Source organism: Rhinichthys klamathensis, unplaced genomic scaffold (genome assembly GCF_029890125.1).
Source record: "Rhinichthys klamathensis goyatoka isolate OS25496 unplaced genomic scaffold, OSU_Roscu_1.1 h1tg000114l_1, whole genome shotgun sequence".
NCBI lineage: Eukaryota > Metazoa > Chordata > Actinopteri > Cypriniformes > Leuciscidae > Rhinichthys > Rhinichthys klamathensis.
The window spans coordinates 4,282,830-4,310,794 of NW_026606651.1; the positions used below are offsets into that span (position 1 = coordinate 4,282,830).

Consider the following 27,965-nt stretch of genomic DNA (forward strand, 5'->3'; position numbering starts at 1 on the left):
GTGACATTACTTTCATAACAATTCGGCACATTTATCACAAAATTCGGCCATTACTATAATGGCCGAGTTTTGTTTTTAATTCTCAGTGGATTCTTATTAGATTCTCGTTACTGAAGGTTTTTTTTTTTACTATATTAGAGACAAATGTCAGGAAATACAACAAAATACTATTATGTGTAAATACTTTAAAATTTGAATAAAGTATTTTTACATATTTTATTAGTGCATTTCGGGTAAAAAGTGCTTCATTGTGACGGAACTGACAAAATGCAACAAAATCCTAATGATCCTAAAAGCAGGCTTAATTATCTTTATGCACAATACTATTTTGCATTTATTTATTTTGATTCTGGGGTTAAATGTGACCGGGAATTGTAAAATTCAATTTGAAAATGCAATTTAAACAAGGGGTCAGAAATATGAATACATACTGGAAGTTGCAAAAAAGAAAAGAGGAGTGCCTAAAAAAACTCCCTTCATACTTCCTTGTTTTTGTTCTGTCTCTCTCTGTCTGGTATTTTCTCATGTGTTCATCTAGTCTACAATGGGGCTGTGAGAAACCCCGGGCCAGTCGTACATGTCGGGTGCGAATGAATCGTAGTTGATCTCCCACAGAACTGATCTGACGTACGCTTCCTTATCCACAGGCTCTGGGTAACGGAACGCCATTCCATTTGAATACACGTACTCCACCACCTGTGCACAAAAACACATGCCTTAGCAGTGGGTTATGGTACACAACATGTAATTTGATATATATATATATATACATATATTCTGTATATATCCCACAGTAAAAAATATTAAAGTTGACAATTAGGCAAATTCTTATTACCATAGGGAGCATGGATATTTACTTCCGAGTTTTGTTTTTAATTGCCATTATTCTCATGGATTCTTATTACTGTAATGATTTACCTGTATTAGAGTGAAAGGGTGTAATACAAATGAATGAATTGTACAAATATTGTATATCACACACACACAAATTATGTGTCATTTGTGTCTCATCTAGTTGGCATTTATCTGAACAGGGCAGTTTATGAATACTTTAACATAATTTGTTTGACAGAATGTTAGACTGAAACGGCAAACATAAGGCTTTTTAAGACCGTTTTTTTAAGACTTGCACAGATAAAATTAACCCCTTAAGTCCTGAAGACATTTTTAGAGTTGTTTTTTTGTGAGTGACATACACAAAAGTAAAGACTCATAACTCCAAAACTATAGCAAGGAGAGTAGAAAGGTGGGTATCATTTGATAGAAAACTTTAAAATGTCAAAATATATTTTTGTTACATTTGGACATTCTCATGCTGAGATTTTTTTTTTTTTTTTTTTTTTTTTTTTTTAAGTGTGCACAAGGAAAATGTTCTATTTGACATGCAATAACTAGGACAAAATAATCATATTTTAGCATAAAGTAATCAAAAGTTACAGAATTTGGAACCAAGGTTGCCTTTTTGTTTAGCCCTTGACACCCGTTTTATGTGTTATAACTGCAAGAGAGAATATCTGTAGATCTAAGTGACGGATTATGGTGATAATTGTGATCTCTTTATAATTGTGAGAATCTGCTGTAAATAATGATGCATCATTTTCGGAGCATGTTTCGTATGATGTGCCACGATCGGAGCATGTTTCATGAAGTTACGAGCGAAAACGTGACATAAATGGCGCATCCGTATTTACATATGGGCCTTCACGTACAAAAACTCACTCAAGTTTGGTCAAAACCCAAAACATTTATACTTCTTGTATTCTACCCAGTGAGACCTTTCAATTGACATATGACTATCTGAGTCATAGTATCTGTCAGAGTCTGTGTATCTGAGAAAGTCATATACACCTAGGATGGCTTGAGGGTGAGTAAATTATGGGATATTTTTCATTCTTGGATGAACTAACTCTTTAAGGCTTTTTAAAGACTTATAAAGAGGTCAGGGACCCTGACCTACTGTACACTCATGTTTACTTGGCTGTTCTTTTTTTGTTTACATACAGACTATGTCCTAAAACACACACACACACACACACAGTCTCACCTTGATAGCCATCTGTAGTGACACCTCTCTGATGTTGGACAGCGGTGGATACAGTCGGCCCTGACTCAGCTCTTCATCTGTGAGCTGATCCGCCAGCGTCTAAAACGACAAAACCACTGTTTTATCAAATATCAAATATTAACTAGAACAAGTTCTACTTTCTACAGTCATGCAATGCAGGGTTAATAACTTATAAACAGTAATAGGCGTATTCGTGATTAAGCAATATTTAATTAATTGCTATAATTTAACTGATTAAGCTAAACAAGCGTTCCAGCATATACTGTACTTGTTCAGTAATCATACAATCAGGAGTGAAAGAGCTGGTGATGTCAAAATAAAGCAGCTTGTTGGACTATAATGTACAAATATTTCACAAACCACTTTATTTATTGGAGAAAATAATGTTTATAGAAACCAGAGTGTTTATGATTATGATAAAAAATTACAATAATATGATAAACAACACTATGCAATATCAAGCAGTATAACATATTAGTTTTGGGGTTTTCAGCTAAAATAACCAGAAGCGGATGATACCGGAAGCCAGACACATTTAAATTACAAATAGCCACAGCTGCTCTTACATTAAAATGAAGGTGGATACTTTGGTCTTGTGTATTTACCTTTGCGGCCTCAAGAAAGACCGTGTCACTGATGTGTCGGACTCCACTGAGTATAACAGCCAGAGCTACACCTGAAATGAACAATTACAACCTACAGGTCAACAGGCCAATCTTACCCCATTATTTCCTAAACATCTTAATATGCTTGTTAAATATTAGCGACTTCAAAATGTAGATGTGTTCAGAGCTAACCACCAAAACATTCATTAATATATAAGACTATAATTATTACTATAGTATTAATACCAGGGAATATATAAGCATTGTTGCCCTGTCCAGGGGTCAGTATTCTGCCATCTTCTAGTGACACCGGTCCAAATGGACTGCCGCTGGCGAACAAACACCGACCCTGTAACAGAAACAGTTCAATTTCCATATTCATACAGCTATGACAATCCATGTCCACATGAGATCGGTGTATGACTACAGGTGTAAATGCATTTGAAGAGTTTGGTTCCAAAACGCAATAAATCCATTTAGATTAATTTGAGTAAAAATGTGTTTTCTTTACCAAGAAAGTGGAAAGATGAAAACCACTATTTTCTGTTTCAAACTTTCACATAGCATTTGTAGGTCATTATAAAAAAAAAAAAAAAATTAAATCCAGGTTTTGATTTTCAAAGATTTATTATAAAAACGGATTATTTTTTTCCCCAAAATGCAATAAATCCATTAAAAAAAAAAAATCAAAATGCAATTAATCCATTGAATCAATATAAAAGTTTTTTTTTTCATATTGAAACTGTTGAAAATACACAACAACATAAGTTTATTAGTATAATATTTTTATTAAGAACTGTAAAGAAGATTGAAAACATTTTTCCTCCTCCCGAGTGCCTCATCTTCTTAATCTCCTCACGTAAATGATTCGATTTCGATGCCTTACGTTTCTTACCCACCGCAGAAACAACCACAGGTTCATCAATGCCGTCAAAATTATTCATTTTTTTGTTTGTTTGTTGATCGAAAAGTACAAAATAGATAAGAAAAACTAGGAAGCCGGGTGTATTTAAGGCGCTGCCGTTACTGTTTACATTGCGTGGAATGGTGCGTTGTGATTGGTTGAGAGCGGATATATCGCATTCTGCAGAGAAGGGAGACTGGCGTTTGTCACGGTTTGGAAAGAAAGGGAGAAAACATGACAGAATAACACGGCGGATATCGCATTTTACTTAAAATTAAACATTGACTTTTCAATACCAACCAGATACAATACTGATTTTTGCAGTAACTCATTTTTTTTTTTTAAATGCCGTTTATCGCGTTTTGGAACCAAACTCTTCATTTTATCTTTGATTATAAAACAAAGCATTTAAATATCATCATCTTACTAAGATATTATTTGGATACTGATATTTATGATTTTATGCAAGTAGTCTGCTATACTATTATAAATATCTCACTTATTTTACATTACAATCAGAATTTTATCTTACTTTTTGCCATTTAAGATGCATATCTTGCATCTGCACCGAATCACATATTTCTACTCAGTTTGGGCCTCTGAATTGAACTGAACTGTATATCCATATATCCATATTCTCACTACATCATACGAAAGAGCTATAAAAAGTCTTGTGTATCAAATAAAAATACTAAAACGATACAAAAAAAACATATGCAAACTTTATTTTAGATTTTGTCTTAAACTTCAATAACTTCATAACTAAAATCATATGTGAGGCATCAAAGGGTTAATGCATTACTGATATTTTACCTGTGTGAGGCTGTACGCATCTTCAGCTGTGCATTCTGCTTTGGCAGTGGGGTTGCTCAGGGCGAAGATAATCGGATGCTCATTCAAGCTGCCCATTGCTCTGATGACATCATGGGTGAAGAGCCGGCCGGCCCCTGACACACCTGTTTACATTGAGAAAGAGGTCAAACATGTATACACATATATTAATAAAGGATTTATGGGTTATGCATAATGCATTCAGCTTTATGCATAAAAAAAACTATATGCAAACAACAGGCAATAAAAAACAGCCACCCACATTTACAAATGTAAACCTATTCATTAACACATTTCAAATGTGAAGAAGCTAGCCGATTACAACAGGACATTTACATACAGACGTCTTAAAGGTACAGCAACAAAAGGAGCTCGTTTCATTCTAGGTCATGAAAAACTAAATGACAACTGTTGAGGTGCAATCCTTGACTAACATTGAAAGGTAACTGAATAAAATGAAGGTTAAACGGATTGATGTTGGGTTGGATTTGAGTGCGAGACGTAGAGGAGCAGCTCGTCTTACCGATGATCGCTGTGGGTTTAATAACATTGACTGCGTCTAAGAAGCTTTTCACGTCCCCAGGATCAGAGTGAACAAAAGCCTCCTGATTACTGTCTGTCTCATAAGCTCTGCCCTATAAAACAGAGAAATGCACACAGGATTACTGGAGGACTCTCAAGCATGTGAAAGAAGAACAAGTCGGTCAATGTCACAGATTTTCTATTCCTGTTTAGAGTTTTTAGAGGAGACTTGTCATGTGTGCTCAGATTACTAAAATACTGCGACAGCATTTGGGTGTTTTCAGAGACAGCAAACAACCTCAGTGTTATTTTTGTATTATATTAGTTATTAATATTTTGATTTAACTTTTTTTCTTTGTAATTTTTTTTTTTTATATTACAATTTGGGTTTAATTCATTTTTATTTCAGGTTTAGTTTTATTTTTCCAGTAAGTGATTTTAGTGCTTCAACTTTCAAAACTTTTTCATCTAATATTTATATTTTATTTCAGCTTTTTTAAATCAGTAGGTTGGTAACAAGATTTGATGACTTCAACTTAAATGAAAAATTATTTTATTTGAACTAAATTATTCAAAAAATAACTTGGAGTCAACGTCTCATTTCTTAATTGAATGAATCAGTGTGTGTGAATAAATCTTTAAAATGAATTATTCAATGACAAACAATGATTTACTCTAATTTTGATACCATTATACCAAAATTCGAAACATTTCTCCCAGTACATTTACATGACAGCTGCTCTCTCCGGATCAGCGGCAGTGCGAACTTGAATTTACTTATTTGGATTTGAATGTTGCAGTGAGACATTTTCACAGATGCTTGCGATGAGAAACAAGGACATAGCAGAATCGTTGTCATTAAGGAATAAGATTGCGTGGGTGTTTGAAATGAGATTGCGATCTTTTAACGATTAATCGTGCAGCTCTAATATACATATATATATACATAGACCCTGGATGACAAAACCAGTCACAAGTAGCACGGGTATATTTGTGGCAATAACCCATGAAGGGGGTGGATTGGAATCCACTGCTGCTTCAATGTATATGTAATGATGAGTAATTATAAGCAAGGTATTAATCAATATTTTTCCTTCTAAAAATTAAAACAGTTGAATGACTTCTCTAGGCTTGTGAGATTTTACTTTGTTATAAGTTACCAGTGTGATTACTGAAATGTTCTTTTCATATGTCTGTATTTGATATCTGAATGCAGTAACAGTGCTTGCTCATTCAGCCCGGCTTCCAGAAATGAATTAGGGACTTGTTTTGTGTTTGAGAAAGGTCTTCAAAGTGTTAAAACATATAGGGTCATTGAAGCCAATAGTTTAAGGGATCATTTCTTTGTTAAAGCCTTACTTTCCAGTTAGACTAAAGTTGAGAGAAAGAATGCATTATCTTGATGTTTTGAGTGGACTCTCCTGTTTATAGTTAAAGCCTGGCCAAATCCAACCTTGGAAAAGCTGTGTGTGTGTTAGTCTTTTTGGTTACAGGTTAAGGAACCACTGGCATTATTGGAGATCTATCTGTATATGTGTGGAAAATGACTGTGTTTATCTATTTCTTAGCCAATGAGAATCATTCAACCTGTAAACAATGACGTAGCTTAGACCTTGAAAATGGTATAACTGCTGTGATCTTTGACTGTATACCCCTTACACCCAAAACACATTATATGGGTCAAAATTATCGATTTTTATTTTATGCCAAAAATCATTAGGATATTAACTAAAGATCATGTTCCATGAGGATATTTTGTAAATTTTCTACCGTAAATATATAAAACCTTTATTTTTGTGAGTGAATGCAGCACAATCGTGAACATAAATGGACAACTTTAAAGGTGATTTTCTCAATGTTTTTTTATTTTTTTGCACCCTCAGATTCCAGATTTTCAATAGTTGTATCTCGGCCAAATATTGTCATATCCTAACAAACCATACATCAATGGAAAGCTTATTTATTCAGCTTTCATGTGATGTATAAATCTGGTTTTGTGCTCCAGGGTCACATACTGTATATAGCCAATTTGGCATGTTACTTATTGGGCCCTATCTTGCACCCGGTGCAAATGACTTTGTACACTGACGCATGTATCATTCCTATTTTGCACCCGCGCAAAGCGGACTTTTCCCTCCACAGACACACGTCGGTTAACTAAGAAATACACTTGCACTCCCCGGGGCGATTCAGCACAAAGAGGAGGCGTGTTCCGGCGCAAACTTTCCCTCATGCTATTTTGCTGTTCTATAAAACAATTCCGCCACTGACCAGAAAAAGCCTAGTCTAAAGTCAGTGGCGCGTTGCGCGTTGTTTTAAGCGCGCATGCTTGGCCATAATTTAGCGGGTGCACAACACGCATACACTTTGATTCTCTCATCAACACAGATGCAATAGTTTATATTTTTGCAAATCATACATTATAACAAGGAAAAATATTAACACATGAGGGAAATCATTGTTTTTTTCCTCCCAGGCCTGTTTAACCGACGCTGATTTGGGTGGGTTTCTCCCATCCCCATACAACGTCACTTCTCTGTCTTTCACGGTCCTGACAAGAACGTCGGTCTCCTCGGCTGTGAACCGCTCCTGGTAAATCCGCCATAATAATAGCAATCCGCTATGGAACTTGCGCACCTGCTCTTGTGAGATGACGCTCTTATTGGTTTATTTCACGTTACGCCCAAACCACACCTATGAATAATGAAGCTACTTCAGACCAACCCCTTTTAGATTTGCGCCAGGCGCAAGAGGCATTTATCCCGCCGGGAAAATAGCAACAGCGCCGGGATCCGCCCACAAAGTTACTTGCGCTTTGACACTTGCGTTTCAGATCGTTAAAATAGGGCCCATTATGTTTGCTCACTTTGGTGGGGAAGTTCGTGTAAGCCACTTTGTGGTAAGCCGAGGATTTAGCGCAAATACTCAACTCGTGAGTCATCATGATATATTAAATACAGCGTATTGCGCAGAATCTGCGCATATCTGGCTTACTTGAACATATGCGTTACTACCCATTAAATAAAGGAGCGTTTGTTCATTTGCATTGAAGCAACAGGGAAGATTAAAAAGCGTTTGGTTAACAGAAGAGACATTGTTATTTTCCAAAATCCTACATTTTTTTTATGATCTTTGTACTGTATTGATCTATCCACCTAAAATACATTTTTGGTGATGAGGATGAAAGAGGAAGGGAGAAGATGGCTGGATGACAGGATTTTGTTTGTATAAGAAATTTATGTATAAAATGCTAATTCTATAATATATATATATATATACATATTGCTGTGATGTAGTTAAGCTTGCTCTTTTCTTTTCTTTTCTTTTTTGGCTAGTAGAAGTTATGAATGGCCAGTAACTTAAAAAATGAGTAGTCAAATTGGCCGGTGAGTGAAAAAGCTAATTTCAAACCCTGTATACATTTATATACATATATATATTTATATATATATATACAGATTCATTTTAGTGAATCGGTTCATTGAACTGGTTCAAAACCTGGATTCAAAAATCATTGTTTACATTCCATTTTTGTAGTAAAATCTATTTTAATTAAAGTATGCCTCATTAATATTATTGTATATGTATACTATTTATAGCATTAGTTATTTTAACCTTTACCTTATACATTTGTCATGAGTGTTACTACTATTACAAATGATGAGAGCCAACTTTGTTTCTGAGCTATTTTTGCAAATACTTTAAAATGTGTATACAGTATTCTTACTCCATATCTGAACATTGTGACAAAATATCTCACTAAATTAAAGCACACTTATACTCTTACTCCATGTTCACTCACCTTTACTAACAGACCATATTTGTCAAACAACCAGATCTTTTGTCTGGCATCTGCCTGAGACACCCCTGACTCCATCATCGCCATGGTGATCAGGTTAGCAATTCCCAGAGCTGCCTAAAAGTGAAAATTGCTTAAAGCTTAAATACACAGGCTATGCTGAAGTTTAATCTCAAAGCAAACCACACAGATTAAAAGACAGAGTATGCATCATTGTGGCTTGAAACTGTGTCATGTGGGCTCACCTCCCCAGCCCCCAGAAACAGAACTTTGTGTTCGGTTATTGGCTTCCCTACAACACGCTGAGCCGCCAGTAAACCTGCCAGAGCAACGGCTGCAGTGCCTGTGACACACAAACGCATCAGCAAATGATCATCAGATTGCATTTCTTGAAGAAAATACCAATGCTTGTAAGGAAAATGAGGACCAAACACAATTCAGTATGCAAATATGATGATGACATAATTATTCTCATTTAGATTTTTGAAAATGTTGTAGTATATTTTTTATTATTTTATAGTAAAGCAACAGCATAAACGGTACCTGATGAGTTGAAATCAATAAGTATAAGTAATAGTGATTCTTGCCTTAGCAAGTACTGGTACTCACCCTGGATGTCATCGTTGAAGGTGCAGTACTTCTCACGGTATTTCTTCAGGAATCGGAAAGCGTTGTGATTGCCAAAGTCCTCAAACTGGATGAGGGTGTCTTGTCCGTACTTGTCCACCACAGCTTCCATGAACTCATCTATGAGATCGTCGTAGCGCTGAGAGCGGTCACGCCGCTGGTAAAGACCCATGTAGAACGGGTCCCTCAGTAACTTCTGCAGAAACACACAAGAGTGCAAACACATATATAAAATAGTTATTTTTCAAAACCATCTGTAGAGTAAACATACATTTACAATGAACAAGACTTTACAGAGTGCTTGACTCTTGCATTCAAATTTTGAAGTTAGAAGATTAAAAAATGGATGGATGGACGGACGGACGGATGGACGGATGGATATGTTGGATGGATATATGTTGGATGGATGGATATATATGTTGGATGGATGGATATATATGTTGGATGGATGGATATATATGTTGGATGGATATATGTTGGATGGATGGATGGATGGATGAATATATGTTGGATGGATGGATATATATGTTGGATGGATATATGTCGGATGGATGGATGGATGGATGGATATGTTGTATGGATATATGTCGGATGGATGGATGGATGGATATATGTTGGATGGATGGATATATATGTTGGATGGATATATGTTGGATGGATGGATGGGTATGTTGGATGGATATATGTCGGATGGATGGATGGATGGATTGATGAATGGATATATGTTGGATGGATGGATATATATGTTGGATGGATATATGTCGGATGGATGGATGGATATGTTGGATGGATATATGTCGGATGGATGGATGGATATATGTTGGATGGATATATGTCAGATGGATGGATGGATGGATATGTGTTGGATGGATATATGTCGGATGGATGGATGGATATATGTCGGATGGATATATGTCAGATGGATATATTTCAGATGGATGGATGGATGGATATGTGTTGGATGGATATATGTCGGATGGATGGATGGATGGATGGATGGATTGATGGATGAATATATGTTGGATGGATGGATATATATGTTGGATGGATATATGTCGGATGGATGGATGGATATGTTGTATGGATATATGTCGGATGGATGGATGGATGGATGGATTGATGGATGGATATATGTTGGATGGATATATGCCGGATGAATGGATGGATATGTTGGATGGATATATGTCGGATGGATGGATGGATGGATATATGTTGGATGCATATTTGTCGGATGGATGGATGGATATGTTGGATGGATATATGTCGGATGGATGGATGGATTATGTTGGATGGATATATGTTGGATGGATGGTTGGATATATGTTGGATGGATATATGTCGGATGGATGGATGGATGGATATATGTCGGATGGATGGATGGACATATATGTTGGATGGATGGATGGACATATATGTCGGATGGATGGATGGATATATGTTGGATGGATATATGTCGGATGGATGGATGGATGGATTGATGGATGGATATATGTCGGATGGATGGATGGATATATGTTGGATGGATATACATGTTGGGTGGATGGATGGATATATGTTGGATGGATATATGTCGGATGGATGGATGGATAAATATGTTGGATGAATATATATCGGATGGATGGATGGATATATGTCGGATGGATATATATGTTGGATGGATATATGTCGGATGGATGGATGGATGGATATTTGTTGGATGGATATATGTCGGATGGATGGATATATATGTTGGATGGATATATGTCGGATGGATGGATGGATATATGTTGGATGGATGGATGGATGGATATATGTCGGATGGATGGATGGATATATGTCGGATGGATGGATATATGTCGGATGGATGGATGGATATATGTTGGATGGATGGATGGATATATGTTGGATGGATGGATGGATATATGTTGGATGGATGGATGGATATATGTTGGATGGATGGATGGATATATGTCGGATGGATGGATGGATATATGTCGGATGGATGGATGGATATATGTCGGATGGATGGATGGATATATGTTGGATGGATGGATGGATATATGTTGGATGGATGGATGGATATATGTTGGATGGATGGATGGATATATGTTGGATGGATGGATGGATGGATATATGTCGGATGGATGGATGGATATATGTCGGATGGATGGATATATGTCGGATGGATGGATGGATATATGTTGGATGGATGGATGGATATATGTTGGATGGATGGATGGATATATGTTGGATGGATGGATGGATATATGTTGGATGGATGGATGGATATATGTTGGATGGATGGATGGATATATGTCGGATGGATATAGGTTGGATGGATATATGTCGGATGGATGGATGGATATATGTTGGATGGATATATGTCGGATGGATGGATGGATATGTCGGATGGATGGATGGATATATGTTGGATGGATGGATGGATATATGTCAGATGGATGGATGGATATATGTTGGATGGATGGATGGATATATGTCAGATGGATGGATGGATATATGTTGGATGGATGGACAAGCAGACATCTAGATCTATAGAGTGGTTTGGAAATGGTTTGGGAATGAATGGTTGCCAACCTCATTATCTGTGCCCACATCAATGCAGACTGGCAGGCAACTCTCAGGCCGGATTCCAGCGCAGGCCGTATAAAGACACAGCTTTCCTACAGGAATACCCATACCATACACTCCCAGATCCCCCAGACCCAGGATACGCTCACCGTCCGTCACCACTACAGCCTACAGACACACAGAGATGATGTGTGACTAACAAAAAGTCTCTTAGGAAATCAAATTAATACATTCATCACAGTCTTAAAGGGATAGATCACCCAAAAAACTAAATGTCATCATTATACTTGTTTGGAACGACATGAGGGTAAATAAATCATGACAGAACTTACTAATCAAAAAGTAACATCAAACATGCACTTCAATAAAAATCAAAAAGCACTGGAATGTTGAAATCCAATACCTTGACAGTGGTTTCTGGCCAGTTATCCAACATGGAACGAATATGTCCTTTATCCTTAATGGAGATAAACAGACCTCTGGGGAGAATAAGACAAAACTTCAATCTCTCTAACACACAAGCTGTATTTCTGAGATAAGCTCCTCCATAACAACAACAACAACAACAACAACAAAAATAGTTAATACTACATACTAAACAAAAACTTTTCTGGTAACATATGATATTTTTCACTCCATTTTGAATGTGCATCTATTTTTAGCTACATGTTGTCATACATAATTTCACTTAACCCTAAATACCCAATAACAGTTGGTTTATTGTGTACATGATTGGATGTAATGTTAACTAGTGGTTCAGTGAGTCAAATTTTAGATTGGTAAACGCCCTGATTGACTCAGAATTGAAGGATTCAAACATAACTATTCATTAAACTGATTCAACCAATAACTTGCTAGGTTAAAAGTTGTATTGAATGATTCATTAAAAACTGGCTTGTAAGATTTATCTTCTGACCAATCAGCCTACACTGGTCAAGCAGTGTTTGTTTTTGAATGCAGCCAGTGAAGACAACTCATATTACAACATTCATCACATTCAATTCTGACAGGAAATGTTCTTCTGATTCTTAAATTTATTTTGATGTGATGCTGTAAAGTGCAAATTGCACCAAAGGCACTCAAAAGGAAGTTATTCACTATATCAGTACGCACTGTTTAGGAACTCCCTGAAACGCCTCTATTGTAGTCTTGAGTTTTCTTCCAGGAATGAAAACATCACAATATTATTCCTTATAATTACCGCCCAAGGCATATGAAAAATAAAGGGGACGAGGCCTGGTTGAGTTAGTCAATAGCGTGTTGAAACTCCTCGTTATGGTAAGGGACGGGACATTTCCCCAAATGCGCTAGAAGCGCTTGACAAACAACAGCACACTGATCCAGCCAACCAATCAGAACACATTACGATTTTCGGAAGGAGGGGGCGCTTAGAGACATGAACTAAACAGAGCGTTACTGACAGACTGGGAAGAGAGGAGCTGCAATAGTTGGCGTGTTTCCATTACAGATATGCGCAAAACTTTTGCGATTTTTTTATTCTAAATATCGATAAAAAACGATTGCAAAATGACGGCGTTTCCATTAACCGATGTTATGCGACTAAAACGTAATTTTTTCCTCTTGCGATAAGTCATTCCATAAATCATGGCAACGGACGTTGGTAGGTTTATATATATCAGAGCCACCGCACTAGACATTATTATTATTAATGGAAGGAGAAATGGCGTGTTATCCAAGCATTAATGGCAAGGAAAGACCCTCATAATGTGAACGGCACATATGAGGAGTTTCTCGGTGTTTCTCCCTCATTTCTGCTCCGAGGTCTTGATTGTGGCATTTCTTTGAGGTTTAGAATCCAGTATTCCTGTTAAATCTTTTTTCTTTTATGAATTTAATAAAGAACTCTGTCTCTTATTCTGTCCAAACACACCGCGCCTTCTAAGTCAGGTGACTGTAAATGCGCAAAAACTATTTCCATTGGAGTTTTGCGAAACATTCCTTTTTCGAATTGCCTGAAAAACCCATACCTGCCAACCTAGAAGAAATTTTATGAGTACAACCGCGCGCAAACCCCCCCCCCAGTGTTTATTTTGGGGGGGGGGGGGTCGGTCATATATTTTTGTCATTATTTTGAGAATGCAAGACACACACAGACACATGCCTATCTTCATAATTCTAGTTTTGACCTCTAAAGGTTTTTTAATTTGATACAAATACAAAATTTAACTTGTACTGCAATGCAACAGTGAAAGTCCAAAGTTTCAATCCTGCTCAACACTATTGTTTTATTCATGATTGATATTGTATTCCATATAATCTGTGCTGGTCAATTAGTCTAAAATTAAGAAACCCCTAGATAACAGTTATAAAAAAAAAAAAAAAAACGGTGTGTAGCCTACATGTTATAATTTTAAATTGGCTACTTAATTTATTATTCCAATATACAAATATGATATTAAATCCCACAGGGAAAAGGGCTTATATTTGTGACGTGCTATTTTGACATTTGGACATTAGGCTACAAACAGGACACGCATTAGCTGAATAAACTTTAGCCAATCCAAACATATTTATAGAAAACAGTTAACAATGAATAGACAGGAGTCCTGTCACATGACCAATAATATAAGTTTTCGAATAAGACGAATCCGACATAATATAATGAGGGCTGTTAACAGTAAAGCGTCCGTCATTTAACGAATTTTAAAAACATGAATGGATAATACAAAAAGCTATCATACAACGGTCATTTTTAATCCACAAATTCACCAACTAACTCGCTAGTTTTCATACAAAATAAATATGTAACATAATTCGGTACTTTAGTTAACATAATACATAACGTAACACATGCGATACGTTTCTCAACACTAATAATGAAAAAATAAACGCCTGTTTCTCCGGATTCGCGCTTATCAGTCATCCACAAATCACAGCACTTTCATAATCACTAAGACATAGCGATTTCAATTTTATTTAGATTTATTGTTCAACATTACTTGAGTATTTTATAATTTGCATGGCTGAATGTCTTCCTCTTATCTGAGTTACCATGAATGTATTTTTTAAAATAATCCATGCGATCACTCCCGTCCCGTTTGATGACCAATCCATTTTAAAATGAACTCAAATACAATATTTCAACTTTCCACATCCACCCCAGCCCGTTTACCTTCAGGAGTCAGAAGTACCTTGACTACTGTAGGCCGACTGTCCTCGCTTAAATCAGTCAGACCGCGGGCGCGTGCGAGTGGAGCGTGGATCGAGAGGGATTATTTATTGGTGTCGATTTTCAGTCTCTTTTTAATTATAGGACTTACGCATCTGTCAATCATCTCCGCTTGCAATGTGGGGAATGAATCCAGCGCTATGATTGGTCGAACTCTTCTTCTTTTGCTGTTGCTTGATTTGAGGACTGCGCGTGCAAAGAGGCGTCACCAGGTTTTTGCGTAGTTTAGAGTGACAAATCGTACCAGCGTACTTTGAGGTCAAAATGCGTACTTTGAGGTATGATGCGAGCGTAAAAACTTTTTTTGCGATAAACGGAAACGGAAGTTTCCATTGTGCGTATTTTCAATTCGCAATTTCAATTTGCGCAATTTGAAGGGTTACGGGGCTAATGACAAATATGTGAAAAACAATGGGTTTTTTGAACATTCAAGCGTGAAAACCTGTTCTGGTAGAGCTCAAAAACAAAATCAAGACTTTGTAAAGGAGCATAAATATGTATCCATCTTGCACATCTAAAAATAACTTCAAGACAAGCTGAGAATAAGAGCATGTTGGGCATACAATCAAGGCTGGGATTTTACACAGAAATGGGTTCAATGTATCACAGTTAAATAGTTAATATTTAATGAAGTGTAGCTTACTTGGGTCGCCTGAAGATGTGTCCATACTGCGTACATGCGAGGCCAACAGTTGGCGTGTAGACGATGGGCATGAGAGCTTCGATGTCTTCCATGAGCACGCGGTAGAAGAGACGCTCGTTCCTCTCCTGAATCCCCATTAGGTAGATATACCTGCTCAAATTAACCCAAACATGAATCAAAACATATTTAACAAATTCTAATTTTATCTTTCAGGATCATGAAAAGCAGGTTATGATATTTATATGATTACTTGAAGCCACACAGCATTGGGTCACAAAATGCATGTTAAAATTCAGATTTAAATGGAAATTTTAGAACAGCTCGTATTATCAGAAATGTGTAGTGATGTGAATGAATGTACTTCTGCAGGGGGTCGGACATCTTCTTCAGGTTTTTCTGGAAACGCATGGCCTGGGTGTCCTGGGTCTCGATCTTTGGTGGTAACAGACCATGAATGCCCAAAATCTGCCTCTCCTTCAGAGTGAAAGCCATGCCCTGTGTGCACACAAATGCACAGTGAATGCTTACACAAGATTTGTACTTTTTCACTACAGCAAAACTGTGGGTAATTGCAAGTTTCCAAAGTTAAAATAACCCAATCCAAATGTTTTTATTCAGCTGATTTTTGGCCTATTCAAACTAAATTGGATTAAAATTTTGAACATTTTAAAATGCAGGATTTTTTTTCTTCTCTAATTATGACAGTAGTCTGAACAACAACAAAAATAAATAAATAAATGATAATGAAATAATATAAAACCTAATCAAAATATTTTATATTAAATAACACTATACAAACCTGATCAAGACATTTTATTCAAAATAAAATTAAGCCATATAAAAAAATTAGAAAAATTAATCAGTCACTAAGAGAGAATTAAAAAAAAAAAAATGTATAAGTAAATAATAACAACAACAAAAATAATAATAATAATCATCAATTTTAAAATAATAGAAAATAAATTAAAAAATACAAAAATAATGTATAAATAAAATTAAATAAACCTGATAGTTACAAACCTGATCAATGTTATATACATATATTGTTTGAGATTATATTAATTATAATAAATTTTGGAATGTGTCAGATTTCAAGTACACATTCAGGACTACACTGTCAAAAAACACTTAAAGGATAATTCCGGTATTTAACACTTTGAGTCTATTTTCTAGTTTGTTTTGGATGAACTAGAGTGGTGGACTTAGAAATGTTGACGATGGGCCCTGTCTCGACTTTTTGACTATTTGAGAATCGCCTCTGAGCGCTTCAGAGTGGATGTCTATGGGCATGCTCAAACATGTCCTTAAAACAACCCTTAACGTTCGTTTTCAAAACTGTGCAACTCACCGAGTGGTTAGTGGTGTTCGTTGATGATTAAAAACAAAAATAACGGCGCAATGTATGCTTTCAATCCGTGTTATTTGCTATAGTGGAACTATTTTTTCAGATACCTCACAACCGCGTATAAACTTCCGCTCGATATTTGAGTCTGAAGCGTTAGCACACTCCCGGCCACTTGATGGCGACAACCACTTTGCCGCAGTTGCTCAGCTCACGCTAGCCTTCTGAGAGACGGAGAACCGAGCGAAAAGACTACAACCAAATGTAAACAGACACCTTTCCGTTTCCGGTAGCGCAGTAATATCAACGAGCACTGAGTCCTCCAGCAGACATCAATGCGATTTTAAAAAATGGCAAATAAAACACGACAGAAACTGTATTTCGCTACGCTACTTGTTTTGGAACATCAACGAACACCACTAACCACTCGGTGAGTTGCACAGTTTTGAAAACGAACGTTAAGGGTTGTTTTAAGGACATGTTTGAGCATGCCCATAGACAGCCACTCTGAAGCACTCAGAGGCGATTCTAAAATAGTCAAAAAGTCGAGACAGGACCCATCGTCAAAATTTCTAAGTCCACCACTCTAGTTCATCCAAAACAAACTACAAAATAGACTCAAAGTGTTAAATACCGGAATTATCCTTTAACATTTTATTGGTGCAACAGCGAAGTTTCTTTGGGTTAGAGGTTTGTTCAAAGCCCCAACCATAAATATGAGCACTACTAGTGATGCTTGCCTTAGCAAATGACACAAATCACAGACAAAGCCATCCACACAAAGAAAACTGCAGATGGTCTAATGCATTGTCTATCTCACAGAAGTATGTGACATATGAAGGGCAGACAACACAATAGGTCATACAGACACCCTGAAACACTGCTTTATGTGTGTCTGGGGGTGAGCCGGAGCAGCCCTGCACTTCTGTATATTAAAACCACGCATGACTCTTTGACCTGTGGTGCCACAAATGTAATGCATATATCCTGTGTGTGAAGAGGAAACCGAACACATGGCGTCTACAGTGAGGAGATCAAGGCAGAACACCGACCAATGAGAGTCAGCGAGGGGGAAACACCCATCTATAACATGCAGCCCACGGAGGAATTACATTTACTTTACACTCCATATGCCTGGAGTGTGAACTTATGTTTGTTTAAGCATGTTTGAGGGGTGCGGGACCGTTTCTAACAGGGCTGGTGGGTTGCAGGTCTGTTCTTAACAGCAATTGTAAATGGTAAATGGTAAACGGACTGCATTTATATAGCGCTTTCACAGACCCAATGGCCACCAAAGCGCTTTACATTTGCCTCATTTGCCGCAATAATGTTAAATACAAATAATAAAAAGCAACTAACTTAATATTGGTGGATAGTTGGTTAGGATATACTTAACTTTTAAATGGGAGGAAAAAACACTTCCTATGTCTTTTGTAATTGACGTCAATGGCATCCAAACTAAGTGGTAATTTGGTGCAAATTCATCTAATTTGGTAAAAGCTTGTGAAATTGGACAGATGACGACAGGGACACGACTTCATCCTCAAAAACTATAAACAAAAACTACACAAGGAGAAAGAAAACGCAACCCAGACTACATAAAATACAATTGCAGCAAGGATAAACATGGTTTGTGTTGATTAGTGTTTTGTGAGGTCAAACACTGGCCATCGAACATGAAGCCATCGAACATTTTAGCTTACTTTTTGTACAATAAACAATTTTGGTTCTGTGTTGGGTCATTTCTTGATGTCCAAAGTAAAACAAGATTCCTGAAGCAAACCCAGTGGTCTAGCATGGAAATTAAGCACACACCCATGTTTTTCAGGATACGTGGCACTTCTGCTGAGTCACCCCACTAATGTTTTCCAGACAAAAACATTCAGACCCTCAAGGCCTCAACTCGAAAGTGTGTATGCATCTACGCTGGGGAGTAAAAAACTAAAACTAGCAAAAAGACAATAGTAAACAGTCATTTTTATGTTAAGTTATTTAGTATGCATGCATGTGTTCAAGTTTATTGCTGTCACTGCAACTCATTGTTTTTGTGGCACTTATATCATTTATTTAATCTGAAAGCAGCAAATGAGATGCAAAATAGATTCCCCAACTCTTCTATATATGATATTGGAAACAGTAAAAGAATAGCGACTGAAAGACACATTATGACTGGATGGACAGATTGTATTGAGTCTAACCTTGTTGGTACGTGGGTTGAGCATGAGCGGTTTCCCCTTCTCTTTAGTGTGAACCCATCGGCACACGCTCACACACGGCCTCACACTCATGCTTAGTCTGGACAGCATGGCTGCAGTGATTCCGATACACACCTGCAAAAGAAAAGACAGAAATAAACCATACAAAGAAACCCACACTTAATACACCCAAACACCGCAGAGTTCATTCAGTTCAGAAGTGTCTGATAGAAGAGTTTGGCTGTTATCGGGCGATTAGATTGAATTATTATGGCTGTTCTGTCAGCAGACATGGATTCTCACACCACAATCACTGAGAACATTATGAGTCACTGCTGTGCTGATAAACTTTCATGCCAGAGTCCTTATAAAGAATATCAGCGCGCACACATCTCTGCAGGCTTTCTCCAGGCTGTGACCCTGGACACCAGAATTACAGTACAGCAAAACCATTCAAATGAAAATAAAAATAAAACACTTACCAAAAATTGTTTACCTGCATGTCATGTGGCCATTAACTGACATCAGAGAACAATGAACATGAACAAATGTGTTGTTAAATTATTAAAATAACTTAAGATCTCAAGGAAAAACGTTTGTTTCAATGGGTTAGGCTGATAAAAAAAAGTTTCTGCTACGAGTATCTAAACCCTCGGCATCTTGGAATCTCCAAAAAAGGAAAATAAAAACATTAAATATTCACCCACCCACTTTATTATAAAATATGGACCTTTTATGAATAAAAAAACAGATATGTTTTTCAAAAAAATAGGAAGAATGTTGATTCTTGGGTGAATTATTTATGCTATTTACCCGCATAATCTGACAATACTGATCCTTTTACAGTGAGAAAAGATTCCTCAAGTAATGCAGTGTTGAATTGAAGTTATAAAGCACGAAGCACAAACATATTAGACCAGCTGAATTATCCTATGCCTCAAATGTCCATTTTAGGATGCAGATGTAAAATCACTGAAGATTGAATCACACACTCAAGTCTAAAACAACATAATCAGATGTCTCATGACTGCTGGTTTGTATCCGTCTGCATTTGAGCAGTTGAACATAGTCATGTCAGCACTGCCTGCTTCACTTTACGTAGAGGAAGTGAAACTGTACAAACCCAAAGCCAAACCCTTATACAACAAGAAAACACCTCTACCAGTCAGCCACGGCCACTCTTTATTATTATACTGTGTTCTTCTGGGTCATTAAAAAATCAAAGTACACAGCAGAGGTGGTGTGCATGCTGATATCACCACTGTTGCTAGGTCGGGACTCGGGACTGTTTCATCCAGTGTGATTCACACACAGCAGAATAATTACAATCACTGTGACCTGAGTTTAAGTGTACCGCTCAAGGGTGCAACTATGACAGGGCAGGAAGTTCAGGGATCATCCCTAACTGGGACACCTGCATTTAAAGAAACAGTTCACCCAAAACACTCCAAGGTATTTGAAGCAATGACGAACAGACAATTATCTGCAAGAGAGCAACTAGGCCTACCTAGAATGTAATTTTACATTTACATTGGGGCTGCGATGTAATCAAGTAAATATACACTCACCGGCCACTTTATTAGGTACCCCGCCATGCTAGTAACGGGTTGGACCCCCTTTTGCCTTCAGAACTGCCTCAATTCTTCGTTGCATAGATTCAACAAGGTGCTGGAAGCATTCCTCAGGGAGTTTGGTCCATATTGACATGATGGCATCACAAAGTTGCCGCAGATTTGTCGGCTGCACATCCATGATGCGAATCTCCCGTTCCACCACATCCCAAAGATGCTCTATTGGGTTGAGATCTGGTGACTGTGGAGGCCATTTTAGTACAGTGAACTCATTGTCATGTTCAAGAAACCAATTTGAAATGATTAGAGCTTTGTGACATGGTGGAAGTAGCCATCAGAGGATGGGTACATGGTGGCCATAAAGGGATGGACATGGTCAGAAACAATGCTCAGGTAGGCCGTGGCATTTAAACGATGCCCAATTGGCACTAAGGGGCCTAAAGTGTGCCAGGAAAACATCCCCCACACCATTACACCACCACCACCAGCCTGCACAGTGGTAACAAGGCATGATGGTTCCATGTTCTCATTCTGTTTACGCCAAATTCTGACTCTAACATCTGAATGTCTCAACAGAAATCGAGACTCATCAGACCAGGCAACATTTTTCCAGTCTTCAACTGTTCAATTTTGGTGAGCTCTTGCAAATTGTAGCCTCTTTTTCCTATTTGTAGTGGAGATGAGTGGTACCCGGTGGAGTCTTCTGCTGTTGTAGCCCATCCGCCTCAAGGTTGTGCGTGTTGTGGCTTCACAAATGCTTTGCTGCATACCTCGGTTGTAAGGAGGGGTTATTTCAGTCACTGTTGCCCTTCTATCAGCTCGAACCAGTCTGGCCATTCTCCTCTGACCTCTGGCATCAACAAGGCATTTCCGCCCACAGAACTGCCGCTCACTGGATGTTTTTTCTTTTTCGGACCATTCTCTGTAAACCCTAGAGATGGTTGTGCGTGAAAATCCCAGTAGATTAGCAGTTTCTGAAATACTCAGACCAGCCCTTCTGGCACCAACAATCATGCCACGTTCAAAGTCACTCAAATCAACTTTCTTCCCCATACTGATGCTCGGTTTGAACTGCAGGAGATTGTCTTGACCATGTCTACATGCCTAAATGCACTGAGTTGCCGCCATGTGATTGGCTGCTTAGAAATTAAGTGTTAACGAGCAGTTGGACAGGTGTACCTAATAAAGTGGCCGGTGAGTGTATATGCTAAAGGATTTTGCACTTAAAGGTGCAATGTGTAACATTTTTGAGTATCTATTTACAGAAATGCAATATGACATCCATAACTATGTGTTCAGTGGTGTATAAAGAACTTGCTTAATAAACCGTAATGTTTTTATTACCTTAGAATGAGGCATTTATATCTACACAGGGTTCCAGACTGCGACCAAATTGGTCGCATATGCGACCATTTTTTGAGAATGTGCGAGTTAAAATGTTATGTGGTCGCATTTGTGCGAGTGGACGCTTGAGCAACAGAACGCCGTTGTATCAGCTGCTGCAGTCCGTAACTTATGTTCAAAATGAACGAGTAGGCTACATCATGAATCCATTTTCCAAACCGTGTTTTTGACTTATTCTAAATCACTACGGTACGCCTATAATAAGTGTTTATATTCGGACTATTTTATCCCGGGGTCGTCTCGCCTGCGGAGTAGCCCAGTGCCTGCGTGACTCGCCATAGACATTAACGGAGAGAAGTTCCGTCTGCAATGTTCTTCCGCAAGACACGTGCAGTTTATTTATTGACGAACGTAGACGTCACGCGCATTGCACACTGATGGTGAAACGCGCCAATTACGAATTCACGAATTAAGGCATATAAAAATGATAAAAATGGTCTCACGAAACACAGAGCCCCTTCCTCCTACGTCTTTTCAGCGGTTATATTTTCCTCTGTCGAGCGATTACTCTCATGATCGCTCGACAGAGGAAAAGGAAATTATTATAAAATGCAGAAGGTAAGGACTGTGAAATTTCTGCTTTTTGTTACAACTATAAACTTTGATAACGAAAAATCTGTATCAGTTTATTTTAATACTCTAATCTTTTAAAATGTAATGCATACATTTGAATGTTTAATGATTTTTAAAAGATAGAAAGATGATAATAGACAGATAGATAGATAGATAGAATATGATTCAAATGTAAATAGATAGATTGTATATAATTCAAATGTAAAATGCTTAAAATTACAGATTAAAATTACTGTCCAAAATCCATGAAAATCCTGAAATTTGGCAATGATAATTAATATATTACAGGTATTTCTGCTGCAACCCAGAAAGTAGCCTTGGTCCATTAAAACCACTATTCATCAGCATGCATTGATTAATCCCATGGCATGTAGCAAAAAAAAAAAAAAAGGTGCGACCAAATCATATGCTGGTGCGACCAACTGAGAAAGTTGGTAGCACCAGTGCAACCAGTGGAAAAGTTAGTCTGGAGCCCTGCTACATAGGCGCGGGAATCCCCTTCTATGAAGGTCGCCATATTGTGACGTCATGTTTCTACCGTAGCCGAACGCGAACACACAGCGCTACAGAGCGCGTTTCGTCACTACATTGAAAGAGAAGCCGCAGAAAGCTAGAAGCTAGCCATAGACACCGTGAGTAGTGACTTTTCCCTTGTCAGTGGTGTAAAATGTGTAGTTGGATTGTTTCATGTAACTTAATTCTTCTCCCTCGCTGTGTTATGGCTTTGCTATGTGGGGATAAATGTGCTGGTTACGTTCGTGAGACAGCTGATTAGTAGGCTACTCTTGTCATTGACCGTAAAACAGTTACAGGAATCACCAACCCGTCGATCGCGCTCGACAAGTCGATCTTGGAAGCATTTTAAGTCGATCGAGTTTCCAAAATCAGAGAAAAAAAGCCTATTGTGTGTAGTAAATGGTGTCTAGGGAATGCGGAGGCGCGCGCGCTGTTACAATCACGTCATTTTTGCCGCACGCACCTTTGGGCTCATGCAGACGCGTCCAGTATAAACAAGGCTTTACGCTTTAACCAGCTCAGCCACAGTAACAGCTCATATTAGCCAGCTAAACTTTTACTACCCTGTTAGAAAACATATATAGTTGCATAGTTTCATGTGGTTCTTCTCCCTCGCTGTATTATGGGTTTGCTATGTGGGGACAAATGTGCTGGTTACGTTCGTGAGACAATCAGCTGATTACTATTATTATATTATGTATTAAGACCCTTGATCCTCACCTGAAACTTTATCCATGATGTGGTTTATAATGGACTGTGGCACAGAAACTTGGTTTACGCGGGCTATTCTCTGCTGTCTCAGACGACGATGTTTGTCCCGTTTTAGCCACCGTAGCTTCTTTGAAAGGGAGGGGTTAGCAGTGGGCTGAGCCCTTAGTGTAAACTCGCAACCGAACCGCTAGATGTCGCTAAAAGTCACACACTGCACCTTTAAGTCTTAAGAGTAAAAAAAAAAAAACGAAACTCCCCAAACGAAATCATCCCAATCATTGAGGAATGATTAATTATTTCCAAATCTTTAACTTTTATAATCTTATAATTTTTTCATATTGCAATATATAATCACAGAAAAACAAGTTTTTTCCAATATCGTGCAGCTGTAATTTACATTTATACTTTTGGCAGACGCTTTTATCCAAAGTGACTTACATTACATTGAAGATCTAGCCTACATATCAGTTCATGCATTCCCTGGGAATCAAACCCATGATCTTGGCATCGCTATTGGCATGCGATACTGTTTGAGCTAAATAAATGCCTTTATAGCCCATATAAAAATTAAGTACTTGTAATTAGATTATATTACGTTTTAAAATCCTTGTGATCAGACGGCAGTTACTTTTATTGATTAGCCTACATGTTATTCTCACAATGACAGTAAGTTACTCAAAATTCATTACTACTACTTGTATCTTTTAAATGTTCCTTTCTAAAAGACTGCTTATATATGTTCAGAGAAGGTCTTTCAGGTTTGTGGAATTGCACACAAAGACCAGCCACTAGTCATGTGCCGATCACTGAAAACTGAGACCAACACAGCATTCGTTTAACCATGTATTACTGTCTCTGGAAGGCTTTTGTCATTAAAACACATTAAAATGTACAAATTCACATGCAATGCAGGGATTCCCCAACATGTTTTGTCAGCTGAGCCTCTTTGACCTAATATATTTACATGAAGTAAGCCCTTAGATTTTAGGTTAATACGTTAGGTCAATAATAAAATTTATCAATATGATAATATTAATAATAATAATAAATAATAAAATTAAGTTCACGGTTCTCTGATGTCAGTTAATGGTCACATGACATGCAAGTAAACAAATAAATATTTCATCTTTTTAAGTAGGCCTAAGTGTTTTTTTATTTTATTACTTAATAGCTTTTCAATAAACTCATGAAGATCCTGCAGTTCCCTCACGAACCCCAGTCTGGGAAACCCTGACGTAATGTACGATTTAATGCACTATGTTGATAACAAAGAATGGAATATATTTTCTTTCTCTTTGTATTTTTATAACAATATGGTACAATAACATAATCCTATTCAAATCAATGTGATAAAGGAGTTCTAAGGAGTTTAGGACACCCTAAATGTGTCCCAGAAAACAAGGCTGTTCCTCCCATGACCTATGACCTTTTACATGTGACACTGAGGGTTATTTTAGAGACCAAATGGGAAGTCACACAAGATCTGCCTGACTGACGTGTTCTTGCTCAGTAAGAACGAGCCGATGGCAAAGCTGCACATCAAAGTTGATGAACACATCCTGAGCAAGCAAATGCAATGTTTCTGCCATCATTTCTGTGATTTATGGAACTACATCAAATGAATTGCATGCAAGTGACTTGATTAAGGGATAAGGATAGGTCATCCATTAAACCTAAAGCATTGAGGATACCAGCCCAGATCTCAAACCACTAATTCAAGTAAAAGTAGTATGAGAAAATGGGGAAAGTTTCTTTGACCACTACATTCAGGGTTTGCACTTACAAACTTTCAGGTAATAGCTTAGATCTTAAAGGGATAGTTCACCCAAAAATTAACTTACTTATCCTCATGTCGTTCCAAACACGTAAGACTTTTGTTCATCTTCGGAACTCAAATGAAGATCTTTTTAATGAAATATGAGAGCTTTCTGTCCCTCTATAGAGAGCCTAAGCCCCTCCCCTCCGCTTCCGGCTCATGGGACCTTATTTCGGAAAAACCATGTATGGTAGTCAATGGCGAGAGACAACTTATCTTTTTATTCCATCTGAACTGTGCCCTGAATTACACATATGATGTTTGTCAGTTTAAAAGATAATTCTGAAAGTCAAGAAAGTCGCAGTTTGTCATAAAACAGAAGAGTAACATTTAGTTTTATGTGAAAATCGCTCAATGAACTACATCTCCCGGGAAGCGAAACAACGAGCGAGATCCGCTGCTCGTGTGTGTGCAGTGCAGTCTGGTACAAAACACTCAGGGATGACGGCGTAATGTTACGATTATAACGTAAGACTATAGAAAAAATGACAGACGTTAGCTTCAGTAAAGTTAGCTTCAGTAAAGTTAGCTTCATTCATTGAGAGAAAATGTGCGCCTTTGGGGTTTGTAGTCTTTGTATTTACGTATTTTCACAGTCGTATACCTCGACAGTTTTACATCAAACTGCGACTTTCTTGACTTTAAAATGTATCTTTTAAATTGACAAACATCATATGTGTAATTCAAGGCACAATTCAAACGAGATCAAAATATTCGTTGTCTCTCGCCATTGACTACCATACAATATTTTTCCGAAATAAGGTCCATGGTGGTCGACCGGAAGGGGAGGGACTTAGGCTCTCTATTGACAGTCTATGCAACTACCACTTTCCAGCCCCATAAAGGTATTAATATCATTAAAGTAATCCATTAAAGTGACTCCAGTGGTTTAACCTCAGTTTTATGAAGCAACTCGAGTGGTTTGTTTTCGCAAAAAAAAAAAAAAAGCATAATTTACCACTTTATTTACAAAATATTAATCTCCAATGCGCTGTTTGAATTAATCTTCAAACAAAGCACTCGCGTCGCTTCCTAAAATTGAGGTTAAACCACTGGAGTAACATGGATTACTTTAATTATATTTTTACTACTTTCTTGGGCTTGAAGTGGTTGCGTAGCTGTCAATGGAGGGACAGAAAGCTCTCAGATTTCAATAAAAAGGTCATCATTTGTGTTGTCTATCTCTTTAATGGAATGCACTAATTCAATGCACTGTTTTTTCTCTCTCTGCTGAAGTTGGAAATTTCTGACTCGGTGCAGAAGAATTTTTTGTTTTGTTGCGAAAACAGCCTTTAAAAATACAGCATGCAGTGCAATTTAAATATATTGTAGATTCAAATAGATAAAGTAATAAATGCATGTGTATGTTGGATGTTTTCTTTCCACTATTCTGAAATAAGCAAGTTGTGGAAGCAAAACAGCCCAAAATCTCAAACCCAGTGGATGAAACAAACAGTGGTTTCGGCTTTACTGTCTGTAGTGACTTGCCGTTAATCTTGCCGTCACCAGCTTAACGTTAGATCTTTAATCTATTTTAGACTATCTATCTTTATTCTTAGACCTTATGAAAATCTAACTTACTGCTCTGAAATCATTAGTTAATGCAGCAACAATGCAACAGGTGTAGAACCAAATTATTGATCATATTAAACAGTAAACCCATCCGTTAACTTATTTGAGATTCATGTAACGTTAAACACAATGTAAAATGTGATGCGCGTGAGTCTAATATTTGAATGAAGTGGTCTAGTGTGGTGATGATGACAGTTGCTGTTCAGCTAAGCTAACAAAACGGTAGAAACACTCAACGTAAGCCCACCAGAACTCTCATAAAGGATATCTCAAACCTTACCTTCTCCTTTAAACGTCTCAAAGTCCGCTGGTCACAATAATGCGCGAGTACACATTATATTTAATATAACCTTACTGGTCTTTTATCACTGCGTCAGGCCGTGTAGAGTGAGTGACAGTCGCGCGAGCCTTCTTGACACACACACACGCCGACAGCCAATCAGAAAGGAGGAACGCCATAGCCCTTGAGTTTACCGTAAAGCTCAGTATATAAAGCGCAGTAAACTACTGA

General features: G+C 37.6%; 1 protein-coding gene across 1 annotated transcript; it reads right to left on the reverse strand.

Moving 5' to 3' along the window:
* Positions 1 to 393: 393 nt before the first annotated feature.
* Positions 394 to 27,855, reverse strand: me2 (malic enzyme 2, NAD(+)-dependent, mitochondrial). Its single transcript, XM_056254837.1, has 15 exons — positions 27,735 to 27,855; positions 19,295 to 19,426; positions 16,116 to 16,249; positions 15,755 to 15,904; positions 12,325 to 12,400; positions 11,928 to 12,089; positions 9,336 to 9,549; positions 8,972 to 9,069; positions 8,730 to 8,843; positions 4,929 to 5,040; positions 4,388 to 4,530; positions 2,917 to 3,019; positions 2,671 to 2,741; positions 2,045 to 2,143; positions 394 to 696 (listed from the first exon to the last, which is right to left on the reverse strand). The coding sequence occupies exons 2-15, from the start codon at positions 19,400 to 19,402 to the stop codon at positions 535 to 537; spliced, it is 1,746 nt and encodes a 581-aa protein (XP_056110812.1). The 5' UTR covers positions 19,403 to 19,426; positions 27,735 to 27,855; the 3' UTR covers positions 394 to 534.
* Between the last annotated feature and the right edge of the window lie 110 nt (positions 27,856 to 27,965).